The sequence below is a fragment of the Drosophila guanche genome, unplaced genomic scaffold, assembly GCF_900245975.1.
Source record: "Drosophila guanche unplaced genomic scaffold, DGUA_6, whole genome shotgun sequence".
Classification (NCBI taxonomy): Eukaryota; Metazoa; Arthropoda; class Insecta; order Diptera; family Drosophilidae; genus Drosophila; species Drosophila guanche.
Window position 1 is genome coordinate 15,416,783 of NW_022995743.1, and position 22,197 is coordinate 15,438,979.

Here is a 22,197-nt window from a genome sequence, read left to right on the forward strand (position 1 = left end):
TTTTGTTGCGGCTAATTGAAGCTTGTCAGTAAATCATGTTCGTAATTTAAATTAAGTACAATAATACTTAATCTTTACAAAAATATTATACAATTAATGATTAAAAAACAATTTACATAATAACTAAGACTGTAAAGACACTTGAAATAATTACACGAACTAGATTTCGAAATGAGAGGGAGTTGCAATAAATAAATAGAAGGAAATAAAGTCTCGTTTAAAGCCCAAATTGCACATAATTTGATTGTTGATTGATGATGGATGAAGCACGATCTTTATGGAAGCAAATGATTCCGTCAATCGGTGAACGTGGATGGAGTGGTGTGGTGAAGTGTGTGGGAAACGGGTGGTGGTGAAGAAATTCGATTCGCGGCCGTAGCATAGTGTAAGTATTCGTTGATTTGAATTTAGGATATATCGAACAACGCCTTGTGTAATGTACAGACAGGCGCTACCAGCTGAGACTCTCTGGTTCTCTTGTCTTCTGGCCGCCTGTTAGGGTTTCAACTTAAAATGATAAACGAGGATGTACCGATTAGATATACATAACACTACTACTTAGCATTTCTGGTTTATGTTTAGTTATGTCGTTTTAGATAATCTAACATACGCCTTTGATATGGTGTTGTTGCTGTTGCTTTATTGCTGATATCATTAATTAACTCTTTTATTTTGTTTTTTTGTTTTCATTACCATTATCCGCATTTGCAATACGCCCTAATCCTTCTCTCGTCTCTTCTCTTCTCTGCTCTGCTCGTCGTAGTCGCTCTGCTTTTGCTAACTTTACTTGGAGTTCTGAAATGTTTGGCTCTCTCTTCCCTTGTCTTACTTTAAAACGCCTCAAAAATATGTTGATTTTTGTTGTATGTCTGCGGTTGGCATATCTCCTCACTTGCACTTAACTTAATTTCTGGTAGGTTTAATATTTTTGCTTTTGTTTTGTTTAGTTATTTCACTTTTTACATTTAGTGTAAAATTAATATTAATTTTAATGTAAATACAAATACAGCTCGTACACATAAATTTATGCCTTTTTCAACTTTGTAAATTAAGCACAAAAATTATGTTTATCGTCTTGTCTTTTCTTGTTTTGTTAATAGTAAAAACATTGGCTTGTGCAAGTTTTTCTTCCCTCTCTCTCTCTCTCTCTCTCTCTCTGTGATTCTCTTTTCTTTTTTTATTCTTTTTGCTAAAGTAAAAATTTAAAATGAACTGCAAGTGCGGCTGCAGCAGTCCGCAGTGTTTGCCTTTCTCATAACTAAAATTAATAAATTTCATTTAAAATTGCTAAATTTTTGGTTTAAATTTACACATTTATTTTGCTCTCAATAAATAGTTTTGTTAAGACTTTTTCTCACGCCCGAATACTTGTCGAAATATTGTCCAAAGAAATTGTTCTTGATTTTTGCATATTCATATATCCGTATCCGTTTTCGTTTTCGTTTCCGTTTCCAAATTATTTAATTAACTAAACAGTATCTGCCTGTGGGATAGGAGGTTCATGGGATCGCGGGCAGGGGATCAGCTTATTTTAACATTCATTTTATTATTTTTGGTTTATTCTGGTTTATGTCATTTCGTGTTTTTCCTTTTTTTAATTATTTACCAATCAAACGTTACATATCATACAATTGGATAAAATTGATTCAAGTGTGATAAACAGGGAAGCAGTACAAAAAATGGTTAGTGTGCTTTCTGGCTTGCGTTTGATGTGTGTGTGTGAGTGAGAAAGTTCTTTTTCCATTTTTTGTATCTCTTTAGCATTTTGAATATGTTTTTCCAGCTGCCACGCAAACGCATGTAATTGTCTGTAATAAGATTCTATATAGTGTGCATAGTGTGTGTTGCTTTTGAACGAGTCCGTACCATACATAGGGCGACAGATAAAACGTGTGTCTGAATCATTGAAGATGATTTCAGCTTGTCTATGTAAGTGGCTCGTAAAAAAGTACATGCGTTTGCGCCCTGTGTGCTTCTGGTTGGATTTTTTTTTTCTGTTTGTTGTTTGTTGTTTGTTGTTTGAAGTGGTTCTGCGTTTAGTTTTTAGTTTATAATCAATTGTTTGCCTTAGCATTTTCCCCTTTCTGTGGCTGTGTGTTTTCACATGTGTGTATACGCCCTCTGAATGTTCTTTTTGTAGTTGTTGTGTAGGTTTTGGTTGTCTTAGGCCCTCTGCTTGATGCTTGTTGCTTGTTGATTGTTGTTGTGTAGTGTGTTCTGGATGGGCCCCGTTGTTGTTGGGCCCCGCTTACACAATCGTTATCAAATCTCAATTGTAGATGTCCACCTTGGAGTCGACCTCATTCTCCTTCTCGATCATGCCCTCGTTGGTCGCATTGTTCCAAGCTCCGTTCATGCTCTTTGAAGAGGAGAAGCACAGCTTCATGATGAATGGGAATTTGGTGCCTATGTGGAGAGGGGTGGGAGAGCACGGATAAAAGAGGTATAAGGACATGTGGTTCCTTCGCAAAAACAATGGTTATATCACATATATATTTAGACATGGTGTAGTAATGTGTATAAGTGTTGTATATTCTTGAATTTCGTTTTTAATTGATTTTGCTGGAGGAGTCTTTGATTGTATTCCACGAATGGATGGATGGATGGATGGATGGATGAATGGATGAAAGGATATATTGGGTGGAGGGTTGAATGAAACGAAATTAACCTCCTGCCCTAGCCCTACTCTGCCCTGCACAATGCAAGGCAATGCAATGCAATGCAATCAAGGACCTGGAGCAGCTACCCGCAGCTATGATTCCTCAAATATGTATACAATATGTGGGAGTATTTCCTAATATTAGTATATGGATATGCCACATATCAATGCAATCGAAATTACTCATATGTGAAAATTGCACACACAAATACACACACGCACGAGCCAATTCAAAGTGAAAGAGCAATACATATGTTTGCTTTCAGCATAATTTTACTGCCTGAAAGTAGGCAATGTCCCTTGTTTGCACTCGGCGTTTGAATTTGCATTCCCATTTGCTTCGGTACGAGTGCGTGGGAGGGTGTGTGCATTCGTGCACGAGTATTTGCATTCTTTACACTTTTAATTACTGTTTGCGATGCACTCGAGCAGCACTAGAAGCAGCAGCAGCAGCAGCAGCATCAACAGCAAATAACCAAACAAGAATATCGACAAAATTATGCGAACGGGAAGGCCACGCCACTCTGTCAAGCTATTCCTAAGCGTTTTCCACCACAAGGTGTAAACAATGTGACTGCTGCTGCAAAATATATGCCAATGCCAAGCCCGTACTCGACTGAACCGTTTTTCCGGTGGCTGCGCTTCTAGAGATCTAATAGTGACGGAAGGTGAGAGGCTTTGGAATAGTTCGAAAACTCAGAATTTCGGAATATGTAATATTCATTGCTGACAAATGATGTTGCCAGAATTTATGTATATTGCCCATGTATACAAGGCAAATAAAAGGCTTGAGGGGACAGCAAATCTGTTGCCTCATTTGTATGCTGGCGGGAACTGCTGCTGGTGGTGAGATATTTATGGGAAAAGTTTTTATTGGTCGTCAACCCATTTGTAACCGAGTAACCCAGGTCTAGGGACTAATTGTTGGAGAAACGCTTCCAGCGGGCGACCCATTTATGAATAACTACAGAACTGAAATTGTTTATCTTAATTACCAAATTAAAATTTTCATCGCGGCCAACTTTGCTAGCCCAAAAATCAGCCAAAGAAACATGAAAGGTTAAAGTTTGCATTGCGTGGAGTGGGCCAGGGGCTTGGGTAGAAAGTGGGGCAAATAGGAGGGTTTTGGGTGGGTGTAAGGCCCCTGCTCTGCTGCACAACAGTAAAAGCCAAGAGGCCATGCGAAATAGCTGTCAAAACTTTTGACTCTCGAGCAGTGCGGCAGCAACGACAAGGGTGCAGGCACGGAGGTGAAGGACTAAAACAGGAGTCAAAAATAAAACGAAAAATGCATGTTGCCTACTTATTGGGGCGTGTTTTTGGAGGTTTTTGATGAGAGAATTTCGTGTAACTTTTGGATTCTGGGGTGGCCAGATGAATTTAACTTTTTCTTCTTTTCTTTTCTTTTTTCTTTTTTTTTTTTTTTGAAAAAACACTTAAACACAACACTATCTCACCTTTACCCTCAATAGGCAGATGGTTGCACTTCATGATGGCCAGCACAGCCTGCGAGATGTTGGGGAACTCGATCAGTCCCGACGACGAGCGCTCGGTCTTCAAGGGGAACAGACGCACCGATGTGGCGGGCACATCCTTGATGTTGAAGATTCCAATCAACTGGTCCTCGGTCAGACCAGGCGGTGTGTTGAAGAAGTGCAAAATCTATAACGAAATACCGAGAATATACCACATGAGCTTTTGGGCGAGATTTAGGGACTTACCTTGCTCGGTGGTTGAATGCGATTCTTGCTGGCCTGGGCCGGCGATAGGAAACGATTGTTTTTGGAGCCAGTGTACTCCTTGAAGCTGGGTGTGTGATCGGGCAGCAAGAATGGATTGATCACCTCAGATAGGAAGTTCTGCTTGGAGAAAGCAATCTGTATTTTGCCGCCAGTGCCAACGGGAATGTTGTTCAAGTGTTGAACACAACGCTCAACGGCCACTGAATCGCCCATTTGGACCATGGCGGTGCCCTCTTTGGTCTTTAAGAACTTGATCTGCAAGGGAGAAAGAAGGAAGAAGGGAAACAAATATGAGGTTAAATTCCTGCCAATATGGAACACGTTTGCACGTTTGCACGTCTGTCCCCTGTCTCCTGAACCCGTCACCGCAATGCAAATAAATTAAATTATTATCTTTATATATATAAGGTGCACCCCATCGTACTCCGTCCATGCCACAGTTGACCCTTGCCCACGGCTCCTGCTGACTGATTGAATTCTCTTGTCTCCTGCCCCTCTACACCCTCCTTTCTCTGCCTCGTTGAACCGCCAAGCAAGCAACGTTCCACAAGCAATACACCTTCATTGAATTCAATTTAAAATTTCTTTCAAATGCAATTACATGACAGAATGGTGCCCTTAATTCTTCCCCCATTGTCAGCAGACTATTCCTCTGACAGACACAAACATACTCTTAGGTACGCGTGGAAGGATGCTCAGTTCCATTGTCATATCCGATTCTCCCTTATTGGGTCATCAAATTATATCGTACGTGCCCAATTGCCCGAAATAGCTGAAAATAAAATATTATCATTGCCTATGATTTTGACTTGACAAATATTCGATATGACAGACTCGACACTTTCGTTGGAGTCTGTCAGTTATGGAAAATGCTGAAATGGCGAGAAAACTTCAACTACTTTTAACTGGATGGAGTGGCGGGCGAGCAGTATTCGATTCTGGCAGTACCAAACTTTCTATCGAAGCCGTCTCATTAGCTCACTCAATTTTCTTTTCAATCCCAGGCTCTGGCACCTCGCTCTGCCAACGAACTGCAGAGTTGTTAACATAATAGACCATCATAATTTCCAAAGTAATAATTACAAAATCAACAAACACACACGCACACATAGAGAGACAGGTGAAAGTGAAAAATCAATGGAAATGCTGCTGGCGGACTCGGTTGGTTTGGTTGGACTGTTCGTTCCCCGTTCCCCGTTCCCCGTTACCCGTTCATTCACTCGCTTGGTTGGGTTGCATTTGGCTGCAAATCAATTTGCTGGAACCCGCTGCAAGCCATTGAACTCAATGGAGTGCTGGTCGGATGGCGCTGCGGACTCTGAATCAAAATTGTGCTCCGAGGGGGGGTGGCTGCTCAAACGAGTTTTCGCAATTGACCAACAGCCACAGACAGACAGGTGGACCGACAGCACCGAGTCCAAATTGGGCGAGAGCTGCTGCAATTTTTGCTTTTCAAATGCCTTCATTTGGCGCTTTTTTTGTGGCGTTTGTCACACACGCACCGTAAAGTGAGCCTGGCATTTTGGCCAGTTTCTTTCAAGCCGAGCTTTGATTTGATTTATTTTCAGCCCGTCCGGCCACTGGCACTTCAGTTTTGGGGTCAAAGGAATTTAATTATGACTGCAGGCCGAAATGATTGGCGCTCGTTGCCTGCAAGTGACGGGAAAAATTGTTTCCCATTGCTTAACCGATATAATTACATCAGACAACAGGGGAAGGAAAATTGTGGAAAAGGGAGTTTTCCAAATAAGCGAGAAAATAGCACACACATTACGCCTCTCGTGCGGTAAACTGGCTGAGAGTTTCGTGACTTTTTCAAGTCTTAAATACAGCAGCACAAATTTGGTTCAACTCGCTGATATTTAAACTTAAATAAAGGTCAATAACGACAGCAACATTGGATTGTGAGTGGTGCAAGCACCGAAGTCTATACAATACGCGGGGGGACAGTGTGTCGTTTTATTTGTTTCTCTATGCCCACGAGTGAGTCGCTCAATCAAAATGAATTCTGGCATGGCCTGATGCAGAGAGATGGCCGAAGCCCAAAGTAAATAAAAAGCAAATGGAGCTTATCGAAAGCGAAAAGCGAAAAACAAAAGCGAGACACGAAACGAATCATAAAAGTAAAAACAATGAATACAACTAAATATAGACCATAAATCAGTCAAGCAGAAAGCGGGCAGATAGGCACTGAATTTGCCCATTTCCATTCACAATTCTAGTCCAGGAAAAACAAAGGGATAATGAAATTACAAACATGCAAACAGAAGGCTAGACACACAGACACACACAAAAACACATCAGGACATCAGCTGGACAGCGAGATGGGTTGGACAGGGACCAGCGGCAGGACTCTGGGCAAATCAAAGGGCGCTTCATGGCTGACTGGTCATTGCCGGTCAACGGTGGCAAACATTCGGTGCGTGTCTAATGAGCTGTGCTGTTGCGTTGTGCCTTCCCTGCTGCTGCTTTTCCAGCACCCCCGCGCGTTGCGTTAATTAAAATGCGACCTCCCCATGCAGTGCGGCATGTTGTCTGCTCTGCCATTTGATTTAATTGCTCACGCGCTCATTGCTGCTCAGAGAGCCAAGCGCGGAGAGCCAGCCGCGATGGCTGACCTCTGGCCTCGCCATCAGCCTCCACCTCAACCTCACCCGCCCCGCCCCCGTTTCCAATTTCATTTCCACTTCCGTCTCCCGCCCCAGAGTCTATCCAAATGTTTTTTTAATACGCATTTAATTGAGTGCGTGTGCTGGTGGGGCCGGGGGTTGCTCCTTAAAGACATCCAAACATTTTCCTTGTGTAGCTATTGGCCCTGTCAGCAACGCAGTCCTATTTGTGTCATGCCATTTAACCTGGAAATCAATTTGATGATGACTTCATCGCACAGCTCCAAAAATAATTAACCAGCTTGTCGCCCCTTCAACTTGAATGGGCTCCAAAATGGGTTCAGAAAATATGTGCCAGCGGGAGGTAACACGTGCCCGTCCGTAAACACATCTACAGGCACCTCCCCCATTAAATTACAAATCACAAAATGCAAAAACATCTCCCGCTCCCTCTCTCTCCTGTCACATTTGACAGCTTTCTTGGTGAGCTTCGACAGGTTGAAATTCCATCTGGAGGAGGCCTACTACGTTTTTCGACAGGTTAATCAAATTTTTTCAACAGATTGTTTATGCTACCCCTCTCCGCCTCGCTTATTGAAATCGAATACTTCCTGGCATCCCTCTACAATATCCGTTATGGCAGCCGGGATGTTTGCTTTTGGCCAACACCATTCCAAATGAGTTCCTTTGCTCTCGCACGTTCATACACTCATGCGTTGAGGCGGCCTGTGCTTATCCCTAATTTACAGTAGGTCTGATCCCGAATACTTTCCCATGGGATTCCCATTAACACCGACACATCGGATGGGTGTAGGATCGGAGTTGCAGAGAGGAGGAGGAAACTCACTTTGATTGAGTGGCCATCAATTTCTCATTCGCAATTCAAACATGTCGGCCCCTAAACTGACGCACACACTCACACACACATCTACCCATCCACACACACACACACACACACACGCCGCACACTTATAAAGATTTTATAATGAGACAGCGGACAGAGGCGGGCATTTGGGTGGGCCCGTCTCTGTGTGGGTGCCTGACGACAGGCGCAGAAAAAGCGAGAGAGAGACAAGCCAGCAGAAGGCAAAAGAGAAGAGAGAAGAGAAAAGAGACCAGGAGACCTGACAGCGTGGGCGGCGTGGAGAGCAAATGTATGTTTGCGGCTTAGACCGGCCACAGCCAGTGAATAATGTTTGCGCATAATCATTTTTAATGGCTAATGAGTAGTTTCCGTCTCGGACAGGAAGTTGGCAATAAATATCCACCAAGGCAAGTGTCAGAGTCAGAGTCAGAGTCAGAGTCGGAGCGATAGCCAGTGCCCTGAAAGAAACCGAGCTAAATGGCCGTGTCCTGAATTATCGTTGCGCCAACCCCAGCTAATGGAGCTCTGTCTCTGCCCCTGGCGAGCGGTCCGTACTATTTGCATGGATAATATAATGGATAATGCACTGGCCGTATAGATAAGAACTTCGATCGAGCATTCGCTGGACTTTAAAGAGAATTTGTTTTGGAATTTCAAATGTACGTGTATGCCATGCCATGTGGATGAAATTCTAAATGGAAAAGCAACCTCTTAACCTGCTTGCGAAAATCCTTTGACTTTGCCATGGCCACTTCAGAGTTTGGGGAAAAGTCATTCCTGTGGTCCTCCCCAGTCGCCTTGACTCGCTTTATCGCAGACATAAAGAAAACAAAACATGTCATGGGGAAGCGATGAAGAAGCGAACCCATGTCGGTGTATGTGTATGTGTGTGTGTGTCCTTGGTGTGCACAATTGTCAAAGGACGCACACACCCACACTCGCAGTCGCAGTCGCACTCCAGCTCCGATCCGAGGAGGGACGCATAGAGAAGCCATAGTAGCAATAAAGTGAAAGCAGCACTGGTAGTGGCACAAGGCACAAGCCAAGAAAGTTTTTAGCATTTGACTTTGATGTCAGGACCCACTGACTGTGGAAGGGAGGCAAGAAGTGGGATTGGGACAGGCAAAGGTTCCTCTCATCTCCTTCGCTTATGCGCTAAATGCTCCCCAAGCGAGTATTCGTTCTTTTTGGCTTCCGTCTCACAATAGGAACATTTTGAATTGTCATTTGCCAAAGCTTTTAAATGGATTCCTTTTTTGGTCGTCATCGTGTTTTGATTTACAGCGGACTGCCAATCGTTTTCGCATTGTTGGGTGGGAAAAAGCCACCAGTCCCCAGCACTTAGCCAGCGAACCCCTCCTCCCGCCGTCAGATAAAGCTGATGACGCTGCACTGATTGCTGTCCCGAGGCATGCCACACACACACACATATGGCTGGGGTATTAATCTAAAACGCTTTATCTAAATGTCCCTGTGCCGATACGACTGGCCAGCTGGTACTGGTACTCCTAGTGCCTCCTCCAGGCGCTGTCCGTGTCTCGTCCTTTTATTGCCTTTCGTTTTATTTGCGCATTTACAAATGGCCCACAGACACAAAATTGTCTTGCGGGGCTCTTCAACGTCCCCCCCATTCAAACACCTTTTTTCGGAGCTCTCTTATATTTTTTTTTGGCCAGGCCTTCGCCGCAAAGTGCTGACTGACGACCAACGCAAAAGGCAATGAAACGCGTCTTTTCCCCTTTTCTTTTTTTTTTTTTGTCAGCTTTCCGGCTAAGTGCAAGCTGGGAGAATATTTCTTTCTACGTTTCGTTTCTTCTTCACATTGTAAAAGGTTATAAAAGCAAGGGGCTATACTTTTTTTATCGACCCTGATAAAGCCCTGAAGTGTGGTTGATAATGAAAATTGAAGTCATGAGTGCTTTCACTTTAAATTTGTTTCTAAATGTCATCAAAGTGGCTGCACTTTTGAGCACAGTTTACACTTGTTTGGGTTGCAGGAACCCTATTTATATATGTAGTTAACAATTCGACTTACCCGGGCCACGTTGCCATACAGGCACACCAAATTGAAGAGCTTGTCCGTGTTGGAAGTATCATGGTCCAGGCCATAGACCATCATGACAGCGCCCTGCATCAGCAGCATCCAGCGAAAAAAAAAATGGGGTACAGGAAGAGAAAGGGAAGTTAATTAAAATTGTGTCTGACAGACAGGGGAAGGATCCGGCTTTGAGCCCAGAGATTGGCGGAAATTCAAATTATATTCGCGTGATGCAATTTTGGAGCCACTTCAGAGGTGTGCGAGAGCTGTGTCTTCGACACATACTTCCTCCTACGCATGCTCCTCGTTCTCCTCCTTCATCCGGCGCGCAAACACTCACCTGTGCCTGTCCCTGAGGTGTGAAGGCGACGGGCGCATTGCGTCCGGGCACCACGCCGGTTGGCTCCTTCATGAGTCCAGTGGGATGGATGGAGGCGCCCTTCCAGTTGTCCGGTGTGGTGGGATGATATTCGGGGGCACCGAATGGCGGGAAGGCGGCGCCCGGTCCCAATAGCGGTGGCTCTTTAAATTGACAAAGATTGTGCGATTGAGCTGGGGCAACTAGTTGTTGTTGTTGTTGTTGTTGATGGTGGTTGTTGTGGTGGTGGTGGTGTTGTTGTTGGTGATGATGTGGTTGTTGTTGGTGGTGTTGTGGTGCATGTTGTTGTTGTTGTTGTTGTTGTTGATGTTGTTGTGGTGCAACTGCATTTTTTGTTGGTGTATTGTAAGTATTTGCAACCAAATGGGCAGCATGCAACAACAATAAACATTTGGCAAATCAACAAAAATGAAACGAAACAGAAAAAGGGGAAAACATATTTTGGATTTAGCCAGAATTAAAAGCTAAGACTTAAAGTAAACACTAATGTTAGTTGATGAATTCATGGATGAATTCTTTCTTTCCATTTGATTTGGTTTAGTTTATTGTTGTTGCATATCCCGTCGATGATTAAAGCGTAGTCCCAGTCCCAGTCTCAGTCTAGGTCACAGTCCTTGGGCCCTTTCCTAGTTCTGAAGCGTTCTTCTAATATCAAACCTCGAAAACCACGAACCAGCAACCCTCACAGACATGCCACAAGAGACGTGGTTCTGGTCAGATGAGTTTTGGCAGGATCCGCTTTGGAGCGGGTTTTGCTGCTGCTCCTTTTGGCTGCGGTTTGGCCATGTAAGTTAATTGAATTTTTTTTTGGCAGGCAGAGAAAAATGTAGCGAAAATGTAGCGAGGATACGCCGCCCAAATTGGTCTAGGATTTTCTTCGGGCTTCCATTTTGTGTTTTGCTTTATGGCGGTTGCATTGGCCCTCTCTCTGTGTGTGTGCGCGTGTGTGTATGTATGTGTGTGCGGCGACCGGAAATGGCCGAAAATAGCCGTTAGCTATGCCTGTGTACGAGATGCGCCTCGGTTGATCTGCAATCCAATTTTCGCCCCACTGTGCAGAAATAACAATAAACATTTCCGCATCGTCGACTTCTGGCAGAGCCATCGACAGGGCCACCCCCAATCCCCACCCACTAAGTCGCATTCCAGCAAAAGGCGCAACCACACAACCACCGCGCAGCAAATCACCCACACACACACACACAACCCACTTATAATTAAAGCGGAAACGGCTACAACAAACTGTCAAAATGTCGCAGCAAATATGGCAACACAGACAGGGAGAGACGAAGAGAGCGAGGGGAGGGATGGAGGCCCTAGAAGACATTTAATTAACTTTAAAAGTGTCGCACATGTGTGTGGCAAAGAGCTGTTGCAAGTTTCTAGTGTTGTTTAACCCAAACACTCTCTAACTTAATCACTCGCAAAGTTAATGCCGCGCGCGCACAGGCAACTAGCGGTGGAGGTGGAAGGGAGGGGATGGCCAAGGTAGAAGAGGAGTCACGTCAGGAACTGAATTTGCATGTGGCTTGTTATGGCAGAACCGCTCCATGCTAGAGAGCTGTTTTTGCTTTGATTTGATTTAGTTGCAAGCGCTCTGTGTCTGTCTCTATGGCTGTGGCTCTGGCTGTGGCCCTTTCAACAGTGAATCCGCACCACGGCACGGCTAGGTTTGTTTTTGGACTTTGGGGCTACCTGACAAAATATTTGCATGAAAATGCACACACACACACACACACATATATTCCCATGCGCGACGTGAAGTTCGACAGGAACCATTTTGATGTTGGTTGTTAGTTTTCAGCTTTTCCAGTGTTGTTTTTCGCACGGACAGGACGGTGGCAGGGCAGGAGATGGCATGAGATGAGAGGAGCACAAACAACGTAAATTGATGCAATTTTTCACTTGGCCTTAATCCGTTTGATGTTGGGGGAGAGAACTTTAAAGCGTTCGACCCCAAAAAAGTTTAATCGGCACGTTCCAATTCAGCAAAGGTTTTGCTTAAGTAAATAATCCCCGATGAAGTTCAAGCGGTCTCGGAGCGTTGGGTTTGTGTTGAAATGAATGAGATGTTGCTTAGGCCTTAGAGTCCTTTCTCTTGCTCTGGCTCTGGCTCTGGCTCTGGCATGCATGCTAATCCCCTGTGTCACCCCCAGGGCGATGGTCCGAATCGAGAGTCAATAACAGCCAGAATAAACTGTAATAAATGTTCAAGGGCCAAACAACACTGTGGCCATGGCCTGAAGCAGTCCCAATCCCAGTCCCACTCTCAGACATACTCATTCATTTGAAGTGAATTGGTGGTGGCGTTGCCTTTAATTGAAATTCACAGCCCTCTCGCTGATTTGCTGCTGCTGCTGCAGCAACACGGGGCGTATGCGTGACGCCAGGCGCAAGCAGAACCTGCGAATAACTCCAGCTTCCGGCTTCGCCTTCGCCATTGCGCCCACTCAAGTTTCAGCCACAATCTGCAGGGGGTCGCACAAAGAAAAGAAAAATTCTCGCCGCCCCGGGCTGGACGGACGATGGTGTCGGAAGCGTGCCTAAAATGTTTAAGCATTTGGGGAAATTGTTGCATGCAATTGCTGGAAAATGTTTCGCACGCAAGGCGTCGCCGACACCGACCAAGAATGGCGGCAAGTCCAAGGCAGGTGTAAATTTTCACTGCGCACAAATTATTTTAGATTATGTGCTGCCGCAGCAATCAGAGAGGAATAGAGGGGCACAGGGGCATCAGAGTGAGAACGAGAGTGCGAGTGCCAGCAGACGGAAGTTGAAGTTTAGTTCGGTTTTATGGAGCGCTAAGTGTGGTGTGTGTGCCATTTGCATATAGAAATGTTGCCATGCGGCTTACTTAAAGGACATGTGTGTGAGCGCCACCACAATTAAGTACTTTGTTGGTTCGCAATTAGAGAAAGTTGTGAAAGCGTATGCAAACGAATTCTCTCTACACCAGAAGTTATGCGGCAAAACTAAATATTGTGCATGCGGAAGCCAACAATTTATGGAATCTCGGAATTCCAAGCAGCTGCAAAATGTCGATTGGCGCCACGGAGGGATGTATGGCAAACAAAGCACTGATTTAAATCAAAATAAGGCTAGAAAAATGCACTAAAACCCATTGTAGATGGGGAACGGTTGCCATTCGCAGGAAAAATTAAAATGGCACTGGGACAGCAGCAGCATATTCGCTCTCGGATCTACCTACCACTTTGCCCCTTAATTGCAGTTTGCTTAAATGTGTGCGACAATATCTTTCAGTGAACCGACAACACCAGCCACCCAACCAACCAACCAACCAACCGCACCCCTGTCGTAGCTTGCTTACATTGCAACAAACTGCAGGGCATGCCAACCGCTGGGTTGTGCAGAGTGGCTTAGACGAGCACTTGCACCCACTCCTCTGCCTCCCACATATGCAGTCTCTCTGTTCAATGATTTTCAATTTGTTTGCTTCAGAGGGGAGCAGCAGCAAAACGAAACTGTACCGAGCTGCAAAATATGCCAAGAGTCATGACAACGTACGCCATCGGGGCTGTTGTCCCGTTTATCTGTGGCTCCATGCACACAGCCACGCCCTGTTCTGTAATGGCACTGGTACTGGTACTGGTACTGGTACTGACATCCCCCCAAGCCCCTCTCTAGCTGCTACTACCCGTTGACTTCTCCTCCCCCCTAGCCGGCAGCAATGCTGCTCTTGCAACTGGTGGTGCTGCGCGCGTCCTGTCATGTGACATTAATTTTCTCCATAGCTGTTTTTCCTCCTCGTTCTCTGGAAAATCATCACCCAACAGTTGGCGCTCACGACTCGCATAAACATTTCCATAAGCAGCTTCAAAATTGAATTTGTTTTCATAAGCAAAACTATTATGCTGGCAAAGAGTTGTCCCTGGATGTGACATGATACGAAAGCGCAGCCATATCAAACCCAATCTGCTCCCAGAGTTAAAAAAAAAAATTCTAATAGGGAAAAGATTGTGGGGGAAAGGGCCAGCACATACATAGGTCTCCCATGAGCGCTGTGGGTTGATTATGTGACAACGCGCCTGATTGGTTTTTAATGTGTCCCAAACTCTCTCTCTCTCTCTCTCTTCCTATCTGGTGGCCCAGTTTTCAGGTTGACAGTTTGGCACGAAGGCAGACGGATTCTGTGGAGTTCTTCCAAAACTTTTCCGCAGAACGAAACTGAAATTCAATGAGCCTTTAATACAGAACAGGAAATGCCATTGCTTATCGGCCAGAAATCATTGTGCCACGGAGCTATGTACTTGGATCCTCCGGGCAATGAGGCAATTTATATGCGATATGTTCTGCACTCCCTCCCAAGACACGCTTCCATTTTAGTAGGAGAAATTAGCGTCTGTGATAAGCAGGGTTAGCGAGAAAGGAGTGAAAAGGATTGCGAAACGGTTAGGGAAGGAAACTGCTGGCGGTGGGAGCTGGCTGAAATAAATGTACGCTTAATTCCCATGAGCTTAATTACATTTACGGCGGATTTGAATAATACAAACGCATGTAATTGCTGTGTGCTTCTGACTCCACCACACCCCTCCGCTCCCTCCGCTCCCACCGCTCATACGGCGCGGCACTTCTTTCCGGCTTCGTCCTGTCGTCTGGGCCTGGGGTTATGGCCAAGTGCAAACATGGGCGAAAACAGGCAACAGACATCAGGCAATAACTGACAGTAAGAACAAATACGCAGAACGTTGACGCCGGCAAGGACAAAGTGGGAGGACGAGAAGGAGGACGAGGTGGGATATGGAGGTGGTGCAGGACAACATAATTAGAGACGCCAAATGGCATTTAAGTTGTGTGTTCCACTGTGTATCAGGGGCCAGGATAAGGCCCATCCTCCATGTGTATCAGAATTTATAATATAATTCATAATCACACTACACACACACATTACCGCTTGCTGGTGTGTGTGTGTGTGTGTGTTCTTAACAAATTGAAGTTGGCCTTGGCAGCACCCGGGATTTGGCCTTTGTCTGAGATTTGCTTTGGGTCTCGCCTAATTATCGCATTGGTCAACCTTTTGGGACACGGCGTTAATGGCATGCAAATGCAAACATATACACACCCACACTCACACCCACACTCACACACATGTAATCAGTTCACTCACACCCATAGGTAGAGACACAGACACTTATGGCAGAAAGGCAGCCAGCAGTGAGTTCCTTCCTTGGAATGCACTTAAGTTCTTCGGACAATCTTGAGTTCCTACTTGAGTTATTCAATACCAGAACTTCTACATGCTTCTACATGCCTACATGCATATGTACATATTTACAGTACTTATATCCTGTGTGGCTACATTTTGCTCAAGCGAAAATATCGCTCGTGCATTGAGTGCCCTCGATATTCCTTAACTTTATTGGCTATCCCTGCCCCGTAGATTGTCCGTTTGGTTCGTTGCTTGTTTATTGAACAACGCAACGACTTGGATACGAGTGTATTGACTTTTGTGGGGAAGCAGCCCACAACCTCGGATATGACATTTTGAAGCATTTTGCTAGTTAATGGCGCTCCTCCGCAGTGGAATTACCACTGAATATTTATGATTTCCATTCAAACTTGTGCAACTAACTGGAGGCCCATTAATCAAAGTTACTTCTGTTGAAGTTTCACTGTATGTAAGTGGAATACATATGTACAGAAATACATACATACACTCTCTTTTATCATATTAAACAAAGTGCGCAGCAACGGCCGATTCTCATAACGAATTCGCGTTCACGTTACTTAGTTTCTGCTTTGATAAAGTTTCTGGCTTTTTGTTCCTGCTATTCCTGCCCCCTCGCTGCGATAGAGATAAGTGGGGAAAAGCGAAAATCGATATTGCCCATACAAAAAATACAACAAACAGCAAAAGAAAAGTGAAGCGAGCGAAGCATGGAAAAGTACAGAGTGCAGCAGATGGGGGACAATTTTGATATTGTAATTTGCAAAATTGCACGATTCTACATAGTTGGGGTTCCAGTTGGGGTTGGGGTTTGCTCCGCGATGGCGCAAAAACTGCCAGTGGCAGACGCATTAGCAAAATGTCCAATTAATTGCTGTGCAAAATGACTATATACAAAAGTATGAGGCGTACAAAAAGCTGCCACGAAACGCTTTTTGTTGGACCACCACCATCGCCGCCAGATGCACAAATTAATTACAAATTATTAGAAGTCAAAGTGAGAGGCAAAAAGCTGCAGGAGCCACCAGCAGCCGTGTCCTGCATAAATTAACCAAATTCTGTACAAAGGAGCTGCTCGAAGCAGCGCTTTTTGTAGTAGAAACTTGAAGAGAGGAAGAAGGTAATCCGAAGTCGAGTTGAAGCTTTAACGAACCAATTGAGAATGCAATCAAAATGGCAAACAATAAAGCCTTCAATAATACCGCAGACGCTGATGAATTGCTTGTCGATTTCTGGGTTGGATTGCAGGAAGGAAGTTTAAAGCTGCTCTGAGGGCGGGCACTGCTGTGTGTGCGACCTAAGAGTGTCTTCCGGCCAGACAGTCGAGTCGTCGCAGTCATCAATCACGGCAGCGTGATTGAAGATAATCGACGCAATATTGCGTGGAGTGGAAAAGTTTCCATATGCCCTCAGATCTGCCACCCACCCTGAAACAGCAACTAAAACATTTTTGGTTCAATAGTTTCCTTTCGGCTTGGAGCGAAAATAGGGGCTGGGATAAGGAGCTGATGGGACTGGTACTGGTGTCCATTAGCGCTCGTTAGTGGGTCAGCCGTGGGTGGATTGGTGATGGTGCGTGGAAAAGTTCATCCAACCGCCAATAGTGACATTGTTCTTGTTCGACACGCCATCTAGCGACAGCAATATCATCGCCAACGCCTTCGGAATCCTCCTCCTACGACGTAGTCGTTAACTGCGTGCGCCGTATGCTCTCCGCTGTTGACAACAATTTGATTGATCGACCTTGATTGATTGATGGGATGCGCCTGGGATCCTCGCCTCCTCTTCCCGGTGGAGATGGACACACGGCAACTTTAAAACCATTTGCAACATTTATTGATGCCTCGACATAGATTTAATTATCCGCCAGCATTTCAATACCGCAAGAGACGCTGGGGCAACCGGGGGTCGTGTTCTGGTGGTGCCAATCCAATGACCGCAACATGACACAATTTGTCATTTTCAATTTATTGAATTACCATTAAAATGCAAGCGACACAATTTATATATTTGGTCATGCGGGATGCGGTTGCCTTTTATTCATACTATCCAGAATTCCCCCTACTGTTTTCCTAGCCTTTTTATTGGATTTTACCATGAATTTATGGTGGGAAAGATGCTGCGTTTTTGTCCGTGTTACACGGCCCAAGATTTACGGCCCGATTTACAGCCACAAAACAGCAAAAGTTGAGGTTGGGTGAAAATGGTACACGGAAAAAGCAGCCTACCCAACAGGAAAAACGATAATTAAATTAATTTGGACAGCCGCAGAGCCAAAGCAATAATGAAACCATACAACAAATGCATTAGGCGTACAAATATTAGCCAAAAAACAAGCAACGGGAGGGGAAATGTGGACTGTCGACAGGAAAAGCAAACGAAATGCACTGTCAATCAGGAAAAGTAAGGCACAGCAATCAGAAAAGTAGATAAATAAAGGGCGTGGGAGCAGGAGAAGCGTTGTAATGGCACAAAATTAAGCCACCTCCACGGGCTGGGCCATATGCATACTATATTCAAATGTGTATTACTTTTGGGCATACTGACGGGGTTATAAGTGCAAACAAACAAAAAGTCATGTTTACTTTACCCACCCCATCACAGGCATTCACCATTCGCCATATCTTTGAACGAGTGAGTACTTATGCAAATATTCATACGCTCCGAAATGATTCCGCGTGTCTCGTAGTCGTATTAACTAAGTGATTGGCCAGTGGATGTGGCTGAGGCTGTGGCTGGCCCGACGACGGATGTGCGTTTAACGAACGCCCACATAAATCTTTGAGTGACTCGGATGCTGATCCCATGGAAAACAGTCTTTAGGACAGAAGGCCATAAACATGTCAAGTGAATCACTTCCCCTACAGCCTCCGCCTAACACACACACACACATTCATCCCCACCATTGGTATTTTTATGTATTTTTAAGTGTTTTGCCAACATATTGCCACCTGCAAATATACCACACCAAAATGTAATACTATGTCGTGCGACACGACATCTGCCGCGAGAGTATTGCTGCTGCTTCTGGTGTGGTGGTGGTGGTGGTGGTGGTGGTGCAGTCTGTGGGCGTGGCACGGATCGTATTGGACAGATTCAGAAGCGGAACATTTAAAAATAAAATGCGCACACTGTCGGATAAGACGAAAAAGAGGGCGTACAGCAGATGAAGAAGAAAGGCGGAGGCGCATGAAAACATTTTATTTTAGCCACTTTTGAAATGGTATTTTTAGGCAGCCGCAAAAGGCAGCCGCACCCCCGCAGCAGCCGACAGCCAGCCACCCTGCAATTAAAATTAATTTATTCGGCAATTATTGGCCATTGAAAGCATTTATTTTAATTATGGTGCAAATTTGTTTCGGCTTCGTCGTGTGCTGCTCTGCTCTGCTGCCGAGAGCAGAAATTATTCAAATGGCCATTTCATATTTTTATGACACTCTCTGATGCTGTGGGTGTGGGTGGGTTGGTTGTCATAATCGGCTGCCTTGTTGCTCGATTAAGAAAACGACCCATAATAAGAATTGACTAAACCCTTCGGAAAGTGCTCATTGGTCGTTCGATCGCAGCAGGCAGCTCCAGAGAAAGGATGCACAACTGACGGCCTGGCAGGGCACTAAAAACAAAGGACCCCGGGCACTTACATTGTACTCGTACAGATAAAATGTATGGCATGGCATGGCCCCTCTGCCTGTCAGCTCGACGTTTTCAATGGAAATTGCGTGCATTGAAAATTATGCAAATCGCCGGGCAATAACAAAACAATGGGAAAAGCAAAACACAAAAAATATAAATGGCAATATGCGAAACGAAAGCCAAGGGGAAGGCAATGTGGAAGAAGTCTTGCCCAGATACTACTGCTGGATCCCCATTCACGTCATCGTTATGGAAATGTTAATGGAGCGCCATGGAGAAATAGCAATTGAAAATTCATGCAAGACAAAAAACTGAAATTGCATTACGCGAAACGTGGGGCAGTGGGGAGGAACGCACGAAAACAGAACCGAAATTGATGGATCTCGCAAAATATTTTCCACATTGAGATGCAAATGTTCACAGGGGCCGCGTGCGCTTTTGATCTATTTTGTTGCACGAGCACGGAGGCCAGCGCCCGCCCCATTGTATTATTTTGTAATTGAACTTGGGCTGCCACTGCCCCATTCCAAGTGTAATTAATTTTTCAGCTTGCATTTGCATTAAAACAAAACAAAAAACTACCCATCATCTCTGCCTTTTGCCAATGCAACCAAAATTGATTCGTATGTCCGAATTGGATGAGTGGCATTTTGGCATTGGTATTGGTATTTGTTGTCGGCTTTGCAGTCGTTTTTTCAGCTTCGTGCTTCGGTTTTAGTGCTGGCATTCGTGTGCATGTGTGTGTATTGGTAATCGTGTTTGGTTTAGTGTTGGTAAAGAGGTTGTAGTTTCAAATGTACTTACGGCTCTCAAGCATAACAACATTTTCGGGTATAGAAAACAGCGACTTACCTGAAAATGAGAATAAGGAAAATAAACAATTAGTAATTTGTGCAAACAGTCGAAAGCGGCACACAATAATATTTCACAATTCGAACAGTGAGTGAGTAAGTACAAGAATTCAATTTGAATAATTCCATCTGTGTTGAACAGTGTTTAGTGACAAATGTTGACAGGGGAAAGTGAGAATTGGGAATTGTACAGCACTACCTAAACGCACACACATACGCAACCAAGTTAGCCGAGCCCCTCAGCTGTCAGTCGAACAAAAAAAAATCCAATGACGTCACCTAATTTTTTTTGCCAGTCATGGCAGCTGCAATTTTTTTCTTGTATGCATGTATGTGTGTGTGCGTGTCCCTTTTTGCAGGGCAAAATAAGTGATAAGCTGATTATTCCACTTGCTTACCATTTGATTGGAAGCAGCCAGCATTATAGCCCTGGTTCATTGGCTGCTGCCGCTTGCGGAAGGAATTCGGATTACCGCCCATGGTTCCCATCTGGCCGCCACCAGCCATGCCTCCAACACCGCCGCCACCACCATTACCCATTATGGCGCCGCCAGCGGTGTGGCTCAGCACGTAGTTGTAGTTTCCCTTGTTACCGCCAAACTTGCGGTTCTGCGGCACAACAACGCCGTGGAGCAGCTGAGCCTGCTGCGGCTGGTGCAGCGGCTGCTGGGAGGGCTGCGGCTGGTGCAGCGGCTGCTGGGAGGGCAGCGACTGGTGCAGCGGCTGCTGGGAGGGCAGCGGCTGGGGCTGCGGCTGCGGCTGACCCGGCCACATGAAGGCAGTGGCATTGGCGTTCAAGTTATTCATGATTTCGAACCGACGACACACAAAGTAAAAGCCGAAAAGAACAGAAAAACGTACAAAAAAACCGCAAAACTGGCGATCGAAACGTGTCGAAAAAAAAGTATCACAACCGAAAGAAAAGCGCAGAAAAACGATTTCACTAACACAATTTTTTTTTCCTATACAGTTTTTTGTTGGTTTTTTCCGATTTTTTTTTGGTTTTTTTTTTTAGTTTTGTTTTCTGAGTTCCTTGTGTAACTCCGTGCGGCTCGACGACTTGGCGACTAATGATTTTTGAGTTCAATTCCTTGACTGGTAAACCTTGACCGGCCTACTATATTTTCAATTTGAAAACTTCTAAAAGGTTCGTGACTTTGGTCAGGCGTTGCCACCCTACTATGATGGTAATTAATGATGGATAATATCGATATGTGGACCATTCGATAGCCAACGAATGAAATCTTGCAGGAAAAAGAGTGCTAGAGCTTAAAGGCTTAACATCGAAGGAAATACTGAATGTGAATGCTGGAAATTCGTGTGACAACGAGAGGAAACACTTTGGCAATGAGATAACTCTTATTGATAGCAATCGCAGAAATATCATGAGAAAAGAGAGAGACATCTGTGCTGAGTTAATTCGATGTGTCGTTGATGGAGCGGGTGAAATTCCTTAATGGTGTTTTCCTCCCCATTTGCAGGTCTTAAACAAAAGATGCACAGTTGCCGGGCGAGAAAGAAATATGGCACATGACAAAGCAAAGTTGCTGTTGCCAAAAAGCCGTGGCCATATCCCCACACTCCGCTTGGCTGCCACAGCCACAGCCACAGCCGCACCAGATCCGCTCCGCCCTTCGTCGGGCTCTACCATGGAAGAGTGCGCAACCAGAATGACTCGACACGGAATGCATTTGTGTGTCTCTGCATCTGTTTTTGTCGGTGTGCGAGCGTGCAAGTGTGAGAGAGAGTGAAACGTGGCTATTGTGGCAAGTGCCAGGGAATGCCATGCGAATGAGAAGTCCATTTGGATGAGCGGCGAGAGCGGCAGGAATACTTTTGGTGCAGCAGCAACCAAAACAAAGGCACAAAAACTTTAACCGCAAAAGTTTTTATTTACTGGTTGTAGTGTAGGGATTTTTCCTCTCGGATAATCCACCAGCAGGTGAAAACTTCTTGCTCGGTGGGTGCGTGGCCAGAAAAACATCAAAGTTGCATTAAGTGGCAGCCTGGCTGGCACATCTGGCACAAACCCTTTCATTGTATGCCAATCCAAATGCTTTAAATATACCCAAAACTGACAGCTACATGGAGAAAGCTGTCACTTGCTATTTGAAATAATTTAACCATTTGATAATTGGTGCTGGTGCCCTGCCATGTGCGTGGCGGACTCCTTCATTCTCACCATCACTCTCTCGAGGGCTGGAATCCGCTCGTGTACAGTCGCAAAATGGATTGC

At 44.9% G+C, this 22,197-nt stretch overlaps 1 protein-coding gene across 15 annotated transcripts in view; it reads right to left on the bottom strand.

Annotated features, from left to right (window-relative positions):
* LOC117592453 (heterogeneous nuclear ribonucleoprotein L) overlaps positions 1-22,197 on the bottom strand; it is a 99,053-nt gene continuing 76,856 nt past the window's right edge. For 6 of the 15 annotated variants that reach the window (XM_034286231.1, XM_034286221.1, XM_034286219.1 and 3 more), the window contains 6 exons: positions 19,915-19,962; positions 10,254-10,435; positions 9,911-10,003; positions 4,381-4,656; positions 4,117-4,321; positions 2,270-2,406 (listed from right to left, as the gene is read on the bottom strand). In XM_034286231.1, the coding sequence (XP_034142122.1) occupies positions 2,270-2,406; positions 4,117-4,321; positions 4,381-4,656; positions 9,911-10,003; positions 10,254-10,435; positions 19,915-19,962 (941 nt within the window). Of the gene's footprint in view, positions 2,407-4,116; positions 4,322-4,380; positions 4,657-9,910; positions 10,004-10,253; positions 10,475-19,914; positions 19,963-22,197 lie in introns of all 15 variants that reach the window. The other 9 variants (XM_034286226.1, XM_034286222.1, XM_034286229.1 and 6 more) reach the window with 5 other exon arrangements.